This window comes from Lagopus leucura, unplaced genomic scaffold (genome assembly GCF_019238085.1).
Source record: "Lagopus leucura isolate 7727_CA_CO unplaced genomic scaffold, USGS_WTPT01 Super-Scaffold_100015, whole genome shotgun sequence".
Lineage (NCBI taxonomy): Eukaryota > Metazoa > Chordata > Aves > Galliformes > Phasianidae > Lagopus > Lagopus leucura.
Genome location: NW_024962269.1, coordinates 8,472,743 through 8,491,403, shown reverse-complemented (window position 1 = coordinate 8,491,403; position 18,661 = coordinate 8,472,743). Strand labels below are relative to the sequence as shown.

At 42.0% G+C, this 18,661-nt stretch overlaps 1 protein-coding gene across 2 annotated transcripts; it reads right to left on the bottom strand.

Moving 5' to 3' along the window:
• Positions 1-5,287: 5,287 nt before the first annotated feature.
• On the bottom strand, positions 5,288-8,620 carry RAMAC (RNA guanine-7 methyltransferase activating subunit). Of its 2 annotated transcripts, none has more exons than XM_042875912.1 (3): positions 8,532-8,620; positions 7,233-7,400; positions 5,288-6,501 (listed from the first exon to the last, which is right to left on the bottom strand). In XM_042875912.1, the coding sequence occupies exons 2-3, from the start codon at positions 7,397-7,399 to the stop codon at positions 6,321-6,323; spliced, it is 348 nt and encodes a 115-aa protein (XP_042731846.1). In that variant the 5' UTR covers position 7,400; positions 8,532-8,620; the 3' UTR covers positions 5,288-6,320. The 2 variants fall into 2 exon arrangements, with proteins under 2 accessions (XP_042731846.1, XP_042731847.1); XM_042875913.1 differs by having other exon boundaries at positions 8,511-8,550.
• Between the last annotated feature and the right edge of the window lie 10,041 nt (positions 8,621-18,661).

The following is an 18,661-nucleotide window of genomic DNA, read 5'->3' as shown; positions in this document are numbered from 1 at the left end:
AGCTGGAGTGCACAGCACAGAGAAGGGAAGCGAGGCAGTCCTAACAGTTTTACAGATGGGAAACTGAGACACACAGGTATTGAAAGTGGTTTGTAATTGAGCTGGGAATTAATACATGTGTCTGGTTCTATCTTTGAAAACATCCTTGGCTTTTAACTTTCTCTTTTGTTCACACAGAATGAGTGGCACTGCAGCAAAGTTGTCTTTTCAGAATTATACAGTAACTCTGAAAAAGTCTTCAGGAGCATTCAAGAATATGAGAAACTGTTAAAATGAATATCTGACATAGAATAGTATAATGCCTGTATAATGATAGGAGGGAGAGAGTAAAAAGAGCACGGGACTGAAAAAAGCGCACCTTTAGGCGGTATTAAGAGTTTGTCTAATGCAAGTATGAAGGTAAGCAGAAGTAGGCTGATCTTTTATTAGCTGGCACTAAATCCATTTTGTCTCTTAAAGACTAAAATTGTTCTGGTGAGGTCTGGAGACATTCTTCAATTGGAGTTACACAGGCTGCAGGGCATGTAATCAATAGCGATTTGTTTATCGTCCCTTGGATCTATCTACCTTATCTAGGGGGCCTTGAAAATTCTGCTGATGTGCTAAACTGCTTCCAGACTCCTGGGTCCCTGTTGTGCTTCTTGTGGGCCACAGAGGTCCCTGCAGTCTGGGGGAGGAAGGAATTTCTCTTTCCTTCCCCCAGGCAGTGGAGTGGCAGTGAAGTCATCTGATAACCAGTCATCCAATCTCAAAACATATTTTCCCCTAAAGGATTCAGTATACAGAGTGAGTGGCCATGAAACAATAGCTGCTTTAGCCCAGCCCCGCACCTTCTAATCTTTCCCTGGGCAGTGCAGCGTGTCCTTCCCACTCCCACCTTTCCTTAGGACAACAAAAACCATAATTCTGCTGATGGAAATGTTCTCTGAGCTGCATGGCTGCAGAAATAGGATTTGCCCCTGTGGCAGTTTGAGGTTAAGCTTCTTTATGTTCTTGCAGCAGTTCAGCTGCGGTTGGGGTTTAGATGAGTGCATGTGGACCCCGAGCTTGGTGCTGCATCAGTTCATTTCAAGTGGGTGTTTTGAGCACGTGGCATATAGATGAGTAACACGAGCTGGATCAGAGGAGAACACGTATCCACACAGAGCTCTCGCATTAAACCTGAACTCCAGAGGTTTCATTTGTATTCAAGTGCTCATGCAATTAAAACCACTGAAGCAAGCCTTTGCCATGGAAAATCTAATTTTATTACATAAAAAGAATATGTAATAGTTTGGGGTTGGTTGCGCTTGGTAATTATTACTGTTAATTTATTTTTATTGAGTACGTGGCTCAATAGAAAATAGGTCTTTCCAAATATTTCTTCAGAAACAGGCTTCAGACATGAATTTGGACAAGGAGCATCTGCCTTCTGATCACGAGAAGTGCTTGGAATGCAGTGGCCAAAAGCTGCATGAAATGTTATGGTATGCTGATATATGGTTCTTTAACCTTTATCTAAACAGTACTAATTTTAGCCTTAGATTTTTAAAGTTTGTGGGTATGTATGAAATACCATTTGGAAAAGAAGCTTTTAAGAAAAATCAGCATTCATTTGTATTCCTGCTTGTTACCAGTAAACAAAGAAGGTAACCAATGGAAATGATGCCTAGTGCTTATTAGACTTGCAGAAAAATGTGGCTATTATCAACTTTTACCATCTCCTGTAATAAATTTGCATTTTAATAGGACAGGGCACTTAGGAAGTCGAGGGGTGAGTGGCACTGCAGAAACACTTCAGCACTGCTGTTCACATAAACAGATGAGGACTGACAACCACTAAGTGCAGCCCATGCTGTACCAAGGAAGAAAATAGACCATAGTAAACACAAAACAATAAATTCCAGCCTGCATGGCCTAATGCAGAACCAGTCCTCTTGAGAGGAAAGATCATTGTGCACCACCATGTTAGGGTTGCTATCAACTGTCCTGGCAGTTTTGGAGCCACTGGGTTCTGTTTTGTTCTCCAGGTTCTGGGTCTGTGCACCTTGAATTGGGCTGTATACTATCTAGGTACTTCTAGAGAAATCTGATCTACCACATTATCTTGCTTAGCTCCAGATCATTAGAATATCAGCACTATGCATAATTTAAGCAGGATTATATGGCTTTCTTCTCATGTGCATAAAACAGATGGTACCAACTTTACCTAATTGGCAAATGAAACGTAAGGGAGGTGCAGTTCTGTTGAACCGCTCCGAAGGCAGGAGCTGCCCTAAGGAATAGTCTTGTCTTCCTTCCTTGGCCGCACTCCTAACCCCTCCTGTCTGCCAGGACCAGAGGACATGGGTCTGCACAAGATGAAAAATCCACCCAAAGTTGTGTGATTCAGAGATTTTGTGAGGAATAGCAGTGGTAGCAGAGGGGAAATGTTAGCTTAAATTTGATATAGAGAGACCTTTCCTTCCAACCTCAGTATAAGGAGCAAACAAAACCACGTTTCTTGGCTAAGCAGAATATTTATTTGCAAATTATGAGAAGGAGCTTAGATACATTGAAATAAATTGAAAGAGCGGACGATGAAGTACACATTTTCTAGAAGCTGTGTTGATTATACCTATACCAGAAATAAGACATTCTCTTCAATGTCTGCAATCTCTTTTGAAGTGCCTCTTGAAGGTATTTCAGCTTCAAGCTAACCTTTCAAGGCACGTCTGCACATTGCTATTCCCAGCTGCAGAGTTAGGGCAAAATAGAGGTTGAACTGCAGTGAACGCTTGTAAAATTGTATCTCACAAATCATGCTAAGAACGTTTTCATGCACTTTCTTTTGCTTTCAGCTACATAGTGACTTAGTTGTTGGCTTTTTTAAAAGTACTAGTTGGGAATTGTATGAAATTTGAGTTTTCTTGCAAATAGTTTGCATCTGTAATCTAGCATGGTAATTCTTTGGTGTGGATTTACCATCTACATGGAATTGCTGTACGTGTTCAGGAAGGGATTTCAAACGGCTGTAAAAGCTGTACTCAAACTTTGGTCCTTTTCAGACTCCTGATAACATGGCAGTCATTTCTTAAAGCGTAACATTTATCTTTCTTTTGTTTTATTCATATTAATAATGACATCCGAGCAAATGTCAGATGGAAGAATTCTCTTTAAGTCAGATTCCAGGCACTGAATTTCAGTGTTTACCTTGAGAGCTTCATCATATTTAAAGCAAACCATTTCTGTAGTGTTCGAAGCTGCAGATGTTAATGTTGTCTGGTTTCAATTTTATCATCTGCAACAACAGTACCTAATGGTTTTATTTAGCTTGACAGAAGCAATAAACTGGACTTCATCACAGATAATGATTCATCAAAGTGGAAACTTCTAGAGGTAATATATATTGAATTGTTTACCTTTTTGTCTGGTGTGAGGCACGCATTTATTTAGAAATGCATTCGTTAACAGAATGGATTCTTGCTGTAATTATTCCAAGGAAATTTTGTATATCATACAAGTTCTTAAAGTTGGATTGAGTTTTAATGGTGACACAGCTGGTCAATAGCATGAATCAAGGATGTAAAGGAAGCTGCACTTGGTCTTGGTGTCTCTCCTGATCACACAAAATATGACACCTGAGACCACTGAACATCTGATTCTGGTAACTTCAGACAGGCCATCCAATGGATCTGCTTCTACAGCTTGTTCACAGTTGTATTTATTCACTCACTGAAAGATACTAAAATTAAAATAGTCATTGGGCTTTTGAGGACAAGTAACAGATGAGACAGAACCCATGCTTTTTGCCAGGTTTTATTTCAACCTGAGATGCTGCTCCAGATGGTAAGGAGGAAGAATATCCTGGCACAGCCTGGCGTTCCTGGCACAGCAGGCAGCATCGGGCTCTTTGCAGAAAGAGCTGCTCTCCTTTCTAGGAGGTAGGAGTCTGGGTTATCTGGCATCTTGCATGTGATTCTGCATTAAAAAGGAATTCCTCCAAACCACCTTGCAGGCTTTCTGCAGTGTGCAGAGAGGAATTTTGGATGGTCTCTTAAATCCTCTGGTGTAACAGCTCTTCCACGTTAATGGCAGTTAAGTATCAAGGATTAAAAAGGGTGCATTTTATCCAGGAGAACTCCTCGAGGAAGAACAAATCTTCCACTACTTTTCCAAGGTTAAACAACTGAATTCAAGGCAAGTACTCTGGGGAGTATGATACTAAATATTGTATCAAAGCTCTTAATATTATATGAAAAAGGAAAAAGAGAAGAACTTAGCAGGCAGGTGAAAACACTTGTAAGGACCTTTAGCACCACAGACTGTATACTCTGTACTCAACGTTGGTGAGACTGCACCTTGAGCACTGTATTCCTTGTTGGGCCCCTCACTACAAGATAATGAGCTGCCGGAATGCATTCATAGAAGATTGATAAAGCAGGTGAAGGGGACTAGGACACAAGACTTAGGTGCAGGTGAAGGAACTGGGGCTAGAAAAAAAGGAGGCTGAAGGGAGGCCTCATGGCTCTCTACAATTATCTTCAAGGAGGTTGCAGCAAGGAGAGTGTCAGTCTCTTTTCTCAGGTGTCAAGAGACAGAAAGTAAGAAAATGACTTCAAGACACTCTGGGGAAGGTTTGGATTGGGTATCAGGAAATATTTATTCACAGACCTGGTTGTTAGGTACTGGAATAGGCTGCCCACAATGGTAGCAGAATCCCTGTCTCTGGAGGTATTCAGAAGACGTGGACATGGTTTGGGGTTAAGCAAAGTTTGGGCTTGATCTTAAAGGTCTTTTCCAACCTAAATGATTCTATTTAAAAGCTAGACACAGCACATTTCTAAGATCAACAGTAACCATGCTCTTTAGTTTTTCAGCAGCAGTTTATGAGCTGAGACTGCTTTTGACTTCTGTATTTAAACTATACACAGTAGTCTGAACTACTTACCACATAATGTCATGACTTTTACAACAGTCAACAGGGATGATTCTGTTTCTGTACAATAGCTGTAGAAAATGTCAAGTACAAAGAAATGCACAGCTCCCTCGATACAAATTAGCTTATCGTGCAAATGGTGAAATAAGGCACTTTGACCCTATTATCATCAGACGTAAAGTAAGGGATTAACACTCCAGACTTCTAATTAATTACAATGTCTCATCCTCTTTATTTTAGCTGAGTAGGCCACTCTGCTAATTCAAACTAGCAGCTGTCCAGTATTAATACTTATCTGTTAGTACTGCTTCTTGAGCAGCAGTCAGCCTGGATGAGCGTTGCAATTCTGAAAGCTTCAAAAGCAGATTTCATAAATATTCAGAAACATCCTTAAACTTGAAATAGCTTTATTGTGTGAATAATTAACAGTAATTAAATTCTACAAACAAACAAAAAAAACCAATCCACTCTTCACTGCTTATGCTATTTTCTCATGAAACAAAGTAAAGAACAGTACTGAATATAGTTCCTGTGTTGTATAACAGCCACACAGTATTTCATACAAACTAATTACAGTAGACATCACAGTTCTACAGCTTTACTGAAATGGAAATCCAGAATATGTTATGCACATACCAAATTTAAGATGATACAAATTAATCTAAGCCTGGTATCACATCTCAGGTTAAACTACTATACCACTGAACTGCTAGAGTAACAAGATAAATATTTAAACTACTTAATTCTTACACTAATTGTTAGACCATGTTTTAAAAGGAATACTGCACAAAGATTTAAGCCATTGGTTCAATGGACAGGAGCTTACATAATATGGGAGATCTCATTTGTCCTACAATTGACAACAAATCAAATATTGAGATATCATACCTTTATCAAACACCTAAGAAGTTCCTATTTGAGTTTTCATAAATTCCAACCCCCCCAAAATGCTTCTGTAATTGCAGATTTCTTCTCCTCTTTAAGGCATTTGAAATTCAAACTAAGCTTTTCTCACTATCGAAAATTAAACTAAGAAATGCTCTCTGGAGAAGGCCACTGTCTGTCACTTTTACAAACAGCTATCTTCAGACAATGCTACAGGCTGCAGACAAACCACAGCCACCTTACCCAGACCTGTTATGTTTTCCAAAATGTACCAGGGAGGATCTCAGTGGTGGAGATAAAAGAATATGAGATGGATCTTACATTAAACGTATACAGACTAAACAAGCCATATAATGGACTTCTATTATTCATAAAGGTATTCCCTTTTTCAGTTCACACTACAGATAAACAACATTGGACTTCAACACAGATTCTTTAGTTATCTCTAAACTATCAAAAATAAGGAAACTGGTGACAAATGAAATCTAAAACCTAACTTACTACGTAGTATTACTGGACTTTCCATCCACAGGTACCATCAGTAGGGATGGTAGCGAGGCCCTGGGTTGTAGGAGTTGTAGCCATATTGTCCATAGTAGGATTGTCCTTGTCTGTGCTGCTGGTAGTTGTTACCCCAACCTCTGTCTGGCCTCTGATTAGATCTGTGGTCACTCTGCCAGTTGTATCTGTCCCCTCTAAAATACCTGCCATCTTGAAACCTGCAAAGAAAAGAAATACCAAACACTCAAACTGTGAGTTTTTAAAAGATTAATGACAATGAATTCTTTGCATGCAACTAACAGCACAGTCTTGGAATTTGTACCGCAATATATTGCTTAATGCTTCAGTCCTTTGTGGCTTCCCATACTCAAGAGCACGAGCATATAGCATAACTTAATGACACTCAATGAGCTAATTATCAGTGGCACTTAACCACTATTGAGGCTCAATTATTGCTTTCCAGCTGTAGCACTACTGCTATAGGCAATGTTAATTGTTCGGTGTTAGTATTATGAAACATACCATATCCTGGAATCACCCTTTTTCAGTCTCACAGAAATGAGATGTTACTGTCCAGAATTAAGTAAAAAGCTACAATTACATTCTGAAAAATAATAATAATATAATTCAAAGTATTTAGCTGTAGGAATGTAATATTACCTTTGCTAGGCAGAGATGATAGATTTTACAGTCTCTTCTAATAAAAGAAATACAGACTAGTCTAATAGACTAGTCACAGAGCAGCAAATATTCAGGTTACAAATGAAAAGTGTTTTGGACAGCTAGCAACAGGTCATCATGTTATTAGACTGTTCCTTTGCATGTCTTAAACATAGATAATTAAAAGGGGTAGTTCTGCTATCATTACAGATTCCTATCTTTATTCTGAAATAAATAAATGGTAATTTGACCAGGTATTTGTCTTTAAAAATAAAAAGGACACCAGTACCGATCTCTGTTTCTCTGATTGCCACCAGATCTGTTTCTCCATTCTTCTACTATTGGAGGGGGATCTGCAGGACGTTTCAGGTACTCTTGGTACTCTTTATCATCTGACGTGAACCGATGAGCGAACATCTTCTCATAGTCCAGGGGTACGTCGACCAAGGAAGTCATTCTGAAAAGGTTAAACATTTTGAACAATAAAAGCGCATTTAACAACTTATAAAGACTCCCACTGTAACAGCTCCCAAAATCCAGTCAGGGCAAGGGAAGGACAATGAAAATTTACTCTTTCAGATGAGCTCAGCAGTGAAGTTTTGGGTTGGTAACACAGATTACCTAATGCCATCCGTATCTAAGACTGTAAAAACAAACAAAATGCCTTCATTGTTTCAGCTGTCCTGAATGGGTTGTCTGACAGAAAGCAATGCCAATTCCACATCCAACCTCTGCGTCTATATTGGACACGCAGACACTGATCAGGCTAAATACTTGATAGCTAATCTAGACATATTACGTGGCAGTGTCACTGAATCAATTTTGAGCAAGATGAATTGCAGCAAAAAGAAATGGGGCATTTGAGGGTCAGCAATAGAGAAAAAGCTATTTCTCCAGCATGCGCTCCCAAGCCATTCTGAATTTGAAAAGCTTGCTTAGGCAGAATACAATGCAAATCTTACAGGTAACTACAGCCCGCAAAGCGATCAGATTTATTTACCATAATCTGTGTGTTAATAACTTGTTTGAGAGAAAGAACAGACCTACGCTAATGTTCAACGGCCTCATAACACAGCTCTCAAATACCACTTGTGCTTAAGGCCTTTGTTAACATACGTGCCTATACGGGAATCAGCTCTGCCCTACCAGCAGACTGAGAGCAGCTCTGCAAGCCCTGCCTTAACGAGCCCGGCGCGCTTTGCAGCATTACGGGTCTCCGTCTTTTCCCTTCCTGGTTAAGCCCTTTGCTGTTTTGCCTGCTCTTTGCAGGCGGAAGGACGGAGCGGAAGGGGCTCCTGGGGACCCTGAGGCCTCCAATGTATCTCAAGGGCTCCCACAGGCCGGGCGGTGACGCCCCGCCGCAGCCTTCTCTCCTCAAGACGAATTAACAACAACGTTCATCAGCGGGAGGCGACATGGGACACCGTCACCTTCCATCTCCTGAGGCCAAACGCAGCTTGGAACGAAGGACTGGGCTCCCTCCCCTCACAGCGGGCCGGGCCGGGCCGGAGCCCTTTACCCCGGGACCAGCCGCGCACCCACACCCCCCCACACCCCCCTTCCTCACCGCCGCCCCGCCGCCCCTCACCCAGCGCCGTCAGCCGCCGCCGCGCGCAGATCCCGCCTCTTCCGGTGCCGGCGGAGGGCGGGGTGCCGCAGGCTGGTCGGCTCGGTTCCGCGAAAGCGGCGTTTGGTGGAGTGCGGGCCGATATAAATGGTGTCTAAGGGTTCCGCCGTTCTTTCCTTGGCGGCTTCTGTAGCAGCCCGGTTCTGCAGCCTCGGCACCGCGGTGGTGGACGAGGCGGTGTGAGTGCGGTGCGCTGAGAGCCGCTGCTTTGTGTGGGCAAAGCGAGGCGTGCGCGGCGGCTGGGCGTGCTGCCATGGTGCACGTGTTACGAGCCTCTGCGGGGCTGACATTTTCCGCAACCAATAACTGTTAGATTTTTAAAGCAGAGCGTTTTCTCAGTAGAAAAGGACTGAGAATTTTTTTTGTTTTTTTTTTTTTTTTTTTTTTTTTTGTAGAACCCTTTTGTAGCACAGCGTTTTTTGTTTGTTTTAGTAAGTTCGGGGTCGCTGCAGTGGTTTACTAGAGAGTCGTTTCAGGCAGCAGCGAACGGGATTCGTAACCACGTGCATCGCTGACACAGAAAATGTGGCAGCCAAAGCGACAGCAGCATCGTGCTCTGGGAATGCTGCACCCAATGAGTGCCCTTTGTTGGAGGTAAACAGAAATAATTACAGCCCGCTCTCCTGCGTGACCTGCAGCAGGAGTGCGTCGTGGCTTGCAGAGTAGAAATAATGACCTCGATCCACACAGCCCAATGCAGATGTCATAGCATGAATAGGTAGTTCTAAAGCAAACTAATTGTCATTAGGCTGAAAAATAATATATTTGAGCTTCTGTTTTCCCTTTCTGGTTCCTGTACTCCTGACTGCCCCTTTTAACTGGGCAGAGAAATGTAGGATTTTATTTCTTCTCCTGACACGTTTCCTTTTTGACCACTGGATATTGCAGTTCCAGATGTGTCTGCAAAGGATTTCATGCATAAAATTCATAAGGTGATCCTCAATAAAATGGTGATACTTTTTTTTTTTTTCTGAGTCTCTAGTCTGCTGTTTGAGGGAGCGTATTATTCATTACAGCACAAAGCTTATTTTAATATTAAACTTTTAATTATAGACTCCAGTCATCCACGCTTTGAAGCACATGCATAATCTAATCATGTATTAAAGTTGTTTTGAAGGCAGTGCCCCCGTTGTTAATTCTTTGAGCGCTGTACTTCTGGTATTACCATTTCACTGAGGTGCTCCACTCAGCATTTTCAGTACTAGAGAACCATTGCAGGGAATGGCTAAACCAGGGTAGCTCATGTATAAATATATATTTAAATATACACACAAGTAATATATGTGTGTCATTTTTACATATATTCACATATGTATGGACCTTCTGGGCTGTGACATCAAAAAAGAAGTCGCAGTCTGAGGGACAGTTTCTTCAGATTTCTTGTAGATGTTTTACTGGGGTTCAGGCCCCGTGTGAGAAAGCCAAAACAATACGTGATTTTTAAAGGAATAAGACACTCAGAAATAGATTGGCACAAGGACTCTCAGCGCCCACTAAGAGCTTCACATAGCACAAACCTGCATAGGTGGCCAAGCACTTAAAAGGTCTCGTTGCAAGTGTTGTCAAGACTGAGGGTTTGATAATCCACTCTTGCAATCTTCCTCCTCACTTCAAGCCTCTCCAGGTAATTAATGTGTTGTTTTAGTACAAACACAATCTCATGATCAGCATCTCTGAAGTCTACTGCTGTCTGATAAAGTCTCAAAGGTTTTATTTTTTATTTTTTCTGTGGGTTTCGTTATGTTAAATGTCACACTGTTAGATGAAGCTTAATCTTGTCAGATTCAAACTGAGAGCTTTTCCTTTTAGCCTATTAATGGAGATTTCATAGTGTGGATCTTTCTGCCTGAACAAAGGAATGTACACTAAAACTAACAAAGTATTGTCTGCCCTGAACTGATGGAAAATTGCAGGGTTCTTTTTATGATTATTTAGTCTTAATAACTCATATTGTTCCATCACAAAACTTCGTGTTTGATGTTTTCCATAAACTCCCAGCTTCTGACCCTGCGTGTTTTCATTATACTCAGCTGTCATTTAAAAAATGTATTTCTAGCCCTTGTTATTACGGTGGCTTTTTGGGGAAAATAAATAAATCTTTTGTACAGAATAATCAGCCCATGCTAAGAAGGAAATAGGAAAGCATTATTAAAGTTGTATTTGTTTAAAGTCTTACATTTTATACATTTTGTCATTCCTTTATGCTTGGGTTCATTGCTGTATCTCAGTATAACGGTGACAGCTGTGGCATTTTAATGAAAAGTCAGCATGTACCTTGGTAGCAGAAAAGAAAGGAGAACTCGGGTACATCTCTGCGTCTTTAAACAGAAGGAATCCTTTTAATTCAATGTTAATATCTACCAGGATATATCCACAAAGAAGCTAACGTCCCTTGTAATCAAGGCCTGTCTGATCAAAGTGATATTTGCCCATGAACAAACAAGATGATAAAATTCCATACGTTGTTATGGATTCTGCTGTTTTGTTTGCTGTTGTTCTTAAACAACAGTGTATATATAAATGTGCATATATATATATATATATTTATTATTGTTTTTTTTCCCCTTCTGTTTATTTATTTTCCCAGTTACAGTGTAACTGAAAGCCTGGGCTGTTTTTACAATAAAACACCTCTTCCCTAGATAATTTATTCTGGGAAATGGTGATGGCTGGCCCTGCTAGAGAGTGAGACTGTGTTGTGGCTGCAGGCAGGTACAAAGGGCACTTGTGGTGGCCTCGTTATTGATTACACACGAAAGTAAAGCTGTGTTGCTGTGTATATAAGAGGCCATAAGGCCACCAGGGACATCTGAGTAACTAATGACCGTGAAGTATTAGCTGGATCGTTCACTGCACTGATGGGAAAGCAGAGGTACTCCTCAGCCAGTCTGTGGAAATACTTGGAACTGGGCTCTTTGTCTGGAACCTCCTGTGCTTGGAAGATCAATTCTCATCATGGGGAGGTGTTGCTTCAGCTGGAAAGGATTATTGCCTAGATGAATCTCACTTAATAACAAGAGTGAGATACAGCAGTTGCTGCTGAATGCCTCTGAAGCCCGTGCAGTAATTCCATCAGATCTCTGCCTTTGCCATTGCACTGTGTAATGTCACTGAGCTTCAGTGTGCCTTCCACGTGCCTCCATATGCTATTGTAAAGTGAAGTCCATAAAGGAACAGACTGCACCATTTGTACCAACTACACGGAACTTAATGCAAGAGATGTTTCTTTCCCATTACAATGACCTTTAAATGTTAACTGCCTAAAAAAATAACAGGGTCCTTTTTTTTAAGGAGGATAAAATGCAATTCCTGGTGTTTGATTGTGTTACAGAACACCCATTTTGGTGCTGTGGGGGCAAATTCCTTTGCACTAAACTTACAACGGAGTAACTCTTGATTAGAAGGAATTTGTTTCTAATTTAAGGCAGTATGAAAGAAGGCCTTTAATTTTCCTAAGAGCTATTTTTGTTGTATCAGTCTTTTAAAACTTGCAGCCACATTAAATTTTATTTCTAGCATATTGTTCTTAAAATGAGTGCAGAGGCGGTGTTATCAGACTGTCATTTACCCATATGTATATACAAATTAAAAATCACTACATTCTAGCTGCCTCCTTTTATCTTCACCTTTTAAACTGCCCAAGCCAGCCGTGCCCTTTGGGATCTGTAAGAATGAATCGTTTTTATTATTTTTGCTCTCTTAGACAGTAATTACAGAGTAGCATGCTGTCTGTTTTTTAATATTATGGTGCTGTTTTAATCCATGGTGCAACACCATTAACTTCAGCAGAGTTACACTAGAAGTGAATTTGTCCCCAGGAGGCTTTTTGAAATGCTCAGTTCTTTCCTTATGATTACCCAGAGGAACAGAGGAGAAGGCAAGACAGAGGGCCCTTTGATAGGAGGAATGTGGTTCAAAGCAAAGTCTTGTTCCTGCTGTTCGTGGTGCTCCATCTGTTCCTCATTTGGGCTGGAGGTGGGTCAGGCCCCGCAGAGGCACACGTGCTGCGGATGAGGGGCAAGCAGGGGCTTTGCACAGCACATCTGGTGCACAGGTTATGTTCCTTCCACGGCTAAAAAACAGTGGGAGGAATGTTCAGATACTTCACGCGTACTTCTGCGGAGCTGTTTGAAAGTCAGAAAATGGAGTAGCCAAATGTTAAGATATCAAACTCATCCTAATCGTCAAGCTGTCTAAGCTCCAACCCAGCCACTTTTTAGATGTCAACCAATCCTGTGAATGGGGATGTATGAATCAGTGCTGCCATGGATTTGCCTATTGTAAAGATACTTGCAGAATATACAAGACGTACTTGTAGAAGTTTCTAGATGTAGTTTTATTCATACTCAATTTTCTGATATATTTTGGTATTTAATTTTAGTTTGGACTCATTTCTAGCATTCCTCTCCAGGCTAATAAATTCAAATCTGCTGCGTTGTAGAAACATCAGAAACATCAGTGTGCAAGTCTGACACAAATTTGTAGCACCTCGCTGAGTCCGAGGGGGAATGCAGAGAATTCCTTCGTTGCTCTCAGGAGCAAGAAGGGCTGGGACTGGGAGTAAGATGTGACAGCAGGGCTGGCAGAGTAGGGGCCCACCACATAGACCCCGGCAGCCCAGAGGAATGGGCAGGTTGGAGGACCTGATGCTGTGCAGGGAGCAGAGCCCAGGCTGGGCCCAGGGCAGGGCTGTGGGGAGACCCAGGGGCTGCCCAGCATGGGTAGGGCCCGATGGTGTGCTCAGTACCCCAACGTGCACATCTGGGAACAATTTGTGCTTAAAGCAGGGACTCAGATCCCTGCAAAACCTAGGGTTTGGCAGAAGGAAACGGTTATGCCTCTTTAGGAAACGTCTAACATTTCTCCTGGGTTGGATGCTCTGTGTAGTTTGCATATTGCACGGCAATCACTTGCCTCAGATACAAAGCCACGTGTTCAACCTACAAAGGGGATAACCAGGTCCCTCACTGTCCCCCCAAGGTTACCATGAAACTGTTTGTTAATGCAGAATGTCTCTCCTCTTTCTCATCTTCTCCTTATATATAAGAAGACTTCTTGCATGTTCTCTGCAGTTCCTCTTAGAATTAGGGGCCATTAGAGAAAGCCAAGGCTACTTCAAGTTTGGAGTGTCTTCTCAGTCTGAAGTAATCCAAAAAACCTTGTGGAGCAGTGTTTCTCTGAGATACCGATTTGTAGCGAGACCACACCATGTTGGAGCAAGGCACGGTGTACACAAATGGACTGAGCTGAAGAGAAAAAAGCCTGCAGGGTCTGCAGGGTTGGCTCCTTGCTGGCATGGGCTCCCTGCTGCATCCCTCATCCCACCTGTCACCTGGAAACTTGCTGGGCAGAGACCATCATTTTGTTTTGTTTCATTTTATGTCTGTGCAGTGCTGGGGCTGAGCCCTGATGGAGGGTCCAGTCAGCACCACTACCAGCAGCAGTAACTCCCTTCTGTTTCTAAATTAGGGCTGGTGATCATTCTTTCCAGCAGACAAGGGTTCCTAATCTTTCAGAAGCCTCTGCCATGTCTACCACCCCCAGTTCTCCTCTGCCCCAAAGACCTCAGATGGCAAGGCACATTGTCCTCACTTCACCCAGCGTAGCAATAATTCCTTCTCCATCTTTGACCCTGAATTCCTGTGGCAGTTTTCGTTCCTGGAGCCTTTCCACGGTACGGCTCTTTTCTTCTCCTTCCAATTTCAGGTCTCTCTCTTCACTTTTCCCGTGTGTTGTTGCCATTTCTTTCCCATCCCTCTGCTACAGGGTGGTGACAACCCAGCTAGTGCTCAGCTGAACACTGCTTTCTAGTGTTTGCTGGGATCTAATGCACAAGGCTGTGCTTACTACTGATCAGTGTAAACATAAAAACTATAAAGATGATATCTTGGGAAATGCAAAATTATGATAGAGCTCCTAATAGAGGCTCATTTAAAAGAAATGCCCAGAAGAGCTCACACTTATGTGAAACCACATGGTAATTTCTGGTGATACTTGGAATGTGACTGTTTCATGATGCGCTATGGCTGCTCAATTTAAGAATAACACACTGTTATTTTCTTGGTCTTAAGTGGTGCTGTGGGGATATCACAAACTTCCTGAGTAAAAACTTTAATTAAAAAGCAAGCGTTAATCTCCAAGCAGTAGCATCTGCAGCAAATTGCCAGATAAGACTTTGCCAACCTGAAAATCTCAGCAAGATTCTAATTAAATCAGAGGGAAAAAAAAGATGAACTAGATATACGTTTTATTTAAGGATGGCAGTTACATAAGATACCCGAGATCTCATGGTTGCTATCTGATGGGAAATGCTTCTGCCAGATCTCAGGGGCTATTTGCTGGACGAGAAACCCTTGTCTCACCGGTTCTGAGTACTCTCATGCTGCACTCAGCAGGGCAGGGACATCACTGCAGCCCTCTGCTCAGCTCTGAAGCCACGTCGGTCCTGTTGAAAGCCACAGCTGATCCAGCAGTGAAGCAGTACGACAGCGTGGTGTGAGGAGATGCCATATCACAAGCAGGGCCATCTTTCCAGTGAGACATGAAAACACAGTCCTGACTATGTATGGTTATTAAAGGTCCCAGCACACCTTTTTAAAAGCAGGGCTCTTAATCCCGGTGTGCTGGCCAAAATCTATTTTTGGGGATTCCACTCTGGTTATCAGCATTTCTCGTATTGTTCCAGTTGGATCTGCTCTTGGCCTTTGCATCCCGTTCCAAACTGGGCTCCTCTGTTTTGGAACAGCTGATATTTTCCAGAGACAGCCGCGCTGCAGCAGTGTGTGAAGTGCTCTCTTCATGTCCATCACTTGCCTCATAGCAATGGAATGAGGATTAATCAATTATGTCCAATTCGTGACACCCATGAAGTCAAAAAGCATTTTTCCTTTGGCATCATGTGGACCAGGTTTACCTCTGTATGCCTGTTGATTTTGAGATTCCTGCACGTAAAAACAAATAGAAATGCAAAGCGTTGCCTTGTTGAAGGTGTCTGCAGTGAGAATTGCCTTACCTGGTGACTGCAAGCATTGTAAAGGCTGTTTCCTCAAGAGCATAGTTACTTGTTGCAGCAGGCATTGTTGTGCAGGAGGAAATTCCAGTTTGTTGAGTATGGCTTTGAGCACACTGTGCTGCTTGGCCAGCATTTGTGGCTTTGCATGTCCCATACATTCAAAATACGCTTTGTTTCGCTTTCAGAGCTGGCTCTGCTCTATTCCCAGTTCAGTTAATGTTATGGAATGCTATCAGAGAAACCACGTTCTGAAAACCACGAAGAATTCAACTTCAAATATGGGGAGAAAGCTGACACCAAATAACAATGGCTGCTGCTTATTCTCTCTGACCAAATGTTAATTCTTCTGGGCAAGAAACAGCGCACTTAAATTACAGCTAGACTTCTAGAGACTGCAGAGAACTTTCTGCTTCAATCTCCCACTGCATACCACTCAAGATGTCACATTTCAAATTGTAAATCAGCTTACAGCGTGGACAAATGATATCACTGAAAAACGTTGGTGCAGGATCACCTAACCTCTTCCATGCAAACGGAATAATAGGAAAGAGCGGTCATGGGCTATTCTGGGAGAAGTGTACTCACAGATGGACACACAGAGAATATTCAGTCAGCCACTGAGGAGCAGAGCAACAGTAATAAATATTATTAAAGGCAGGTGTGGATGAAATTAGCTTAGCCCTGTAGGGGAACTATCAAATTAAACCTAGAAAAATGTTAGTCCATACACAACATCAATCTTGTGCTCTTCTGCAAATGAACAGTAAATGAAAAATAGTGGATGTGTGTCATCCAGACCTCACAGTGTTGACTAGATTTCATTTTCTCATGTATGCAGAAACAGTTTTGATGTGTGTGTATTAACACTTCTCCACTGGCTATGGATGAATTTAAAACACCACATCTGAAGTGCGCAGCTCCAAGCTTTTCTGGAGCTGTTCTGAGCCACCTTCCACCAGCCCTGTGGAGTGAGGCTGAATTCCATAACTGTGTGCCTGCTGTCATCTCCTTGGCTCCAGAACCCAAACAGAACTACGGCGGAAAATCTTTGCATGATATTGATAGGCATTGCTGCTGCTCCTCATCCTTTCTTCAAAACATGGATAAGTGCTCTGGATCTAGAGCAGTACTTCCTCAAGTGCTCCAGCTGTGAATATCTCGCTAAAATACTTTATATATATATATATATATATTTTTTTTTTTTTAACAAAAATTTTGCTAATTTTCCCAAAATTGGGATTTTACACAGCCTCCAGCACTGTGAAATTTCTCCAGAAAAGTGGAATCTGTGTATTACAGTGAGCACTTTTTCAGCTTCTGTTAACTAGCATTACAAAACATTGGGTCTAAGCATGTTGACAGTAAATATTTTGTGAGAAGCCAAACATGAAGCTGACAAAATATTATTGTGTTTGCTTAACTAATTGGTAGAGTTTGTGTATTTATCCAGGTATTGTTGCGGAACAAAATTATGCTGTTGGGAACAGGAATGCAGAATCTCCCTTGAGCTGCTGTTATCCATGGGGTACATACAGCCCAGGTTACCACCTAATGGACTATTTTAAATGGCGTTTCCTCATCAAAACGTGCCTGGTGTCTTTGTTTGCGGGAGCTGTGTGCCCAAATATCTCATGTCTTTCATCTCTCTGAACCAGGTTTGGCTTCCCTGAAGTCAAGATGGTTTCCCCAGCTGGAAGAGGGGAATCTTATGTGGAAGTACTGTGTGTGTCCTAATGAGCTTCTGGGAGAGGTGGGGGTTCACACCAATAGTCCTCAACCATCAGTTTTTGTAAATAAGATTGAAAGCCCATGTGGCTTCATTCCACATGGCCTTTGTGCTGCTCAGCCCTTTGGGTAACTCATACAGGAGAGAGATCTGGCTATTCCTGCCTACCAGGAAATGTATCAGCCTTTATCAAGGCATGGGGCTTTTGTGGAAATGGATCAGATACGCAGTGTACCCGTGGAAAAGTCTAGCTTTCTTGGTAAGACAAGCAAGGAGATAGCTAAGGGGCAAAACCATTTAATGAATGAGTTCTAAAGAAATACAAAGAGTGAGGTATTTCAGACCAAACTAAGTATGAACTCCTGCAAGCAGCTAAGGCTTCTCCAATGGTTCTGGAGAATTAAAATGCTCTGAAAGGTCTGGTCCAGCCCCAGCCTCTCTTCCTCTGTCCTTTCTGACACAGAACAGGAGACAGGAACAGCAGTTTTCTGAGACAGAGAAGACGGTGGATCCTTCTGGGTGAAGGGCAGAGGGAAGGACAGGCAGTGGGAAACCACATGGATCAGTGCATCCCCCGGCCTCTTGTCCCACTTCTCGCCCCAATCACCAGGCACAACTCTGTTCCGCAGAGCCCAGCGCAGCCAAGGCGGCGGAACGGGCTAATTAAAAAGGCAGCTTTAAAATGCCAGCCCCTGGTTGCTTGGAAATGGAATCTAACCATGGTATTATTTTTGAGCTTGGATTTTTTAATCTAAAATTCCATGTGATGGAAGAGATGGGTATTTAAACAGATGTCTGCAATTTCTTTAAAAAACAGAGATTGAGTTACAGATGGTGAAAAAGGGCCTGAGAATTAAAAACTCCTGAGCTACAAGGAAATTTACATGTGAGCAAAATGACTTGCTGAGATGAATGGTCCTGCAAGTCTGCATGTTTGAAAAATAAGCTTATTTCACCAAAAATATGAATATATTTTCCTTTCTGCATTGTCTGCTTCTCTACTGGCAGCCTTAGCCATCACCATCATCAATCAGCCAAGCTGATTGGGAAGGTCCTGTTTCTAACAGGCAATACATGCAGGTTTTTCCTTCTCTTATCTCTCGCACAGACTTTTGGCCTTCCAGGACCAAAACTCTGGATCTGAATTAGTTTAAGAGGAAAATGAATTTACTCCATCTGTATATTTGGTTCCTGATTTCTCTCACTTCCATTTTATAAATTACAAATTAATGGACTTTCATTACGTTGGTCTGAAAGGAAACCAAAGTCCTCATCTCTGCTTCCAAATGAAATTGGTTTTTTTTTCCTTCTCTTCTGGTTTTGAAAAGAAGATAACCAAAATAAACATCAAGG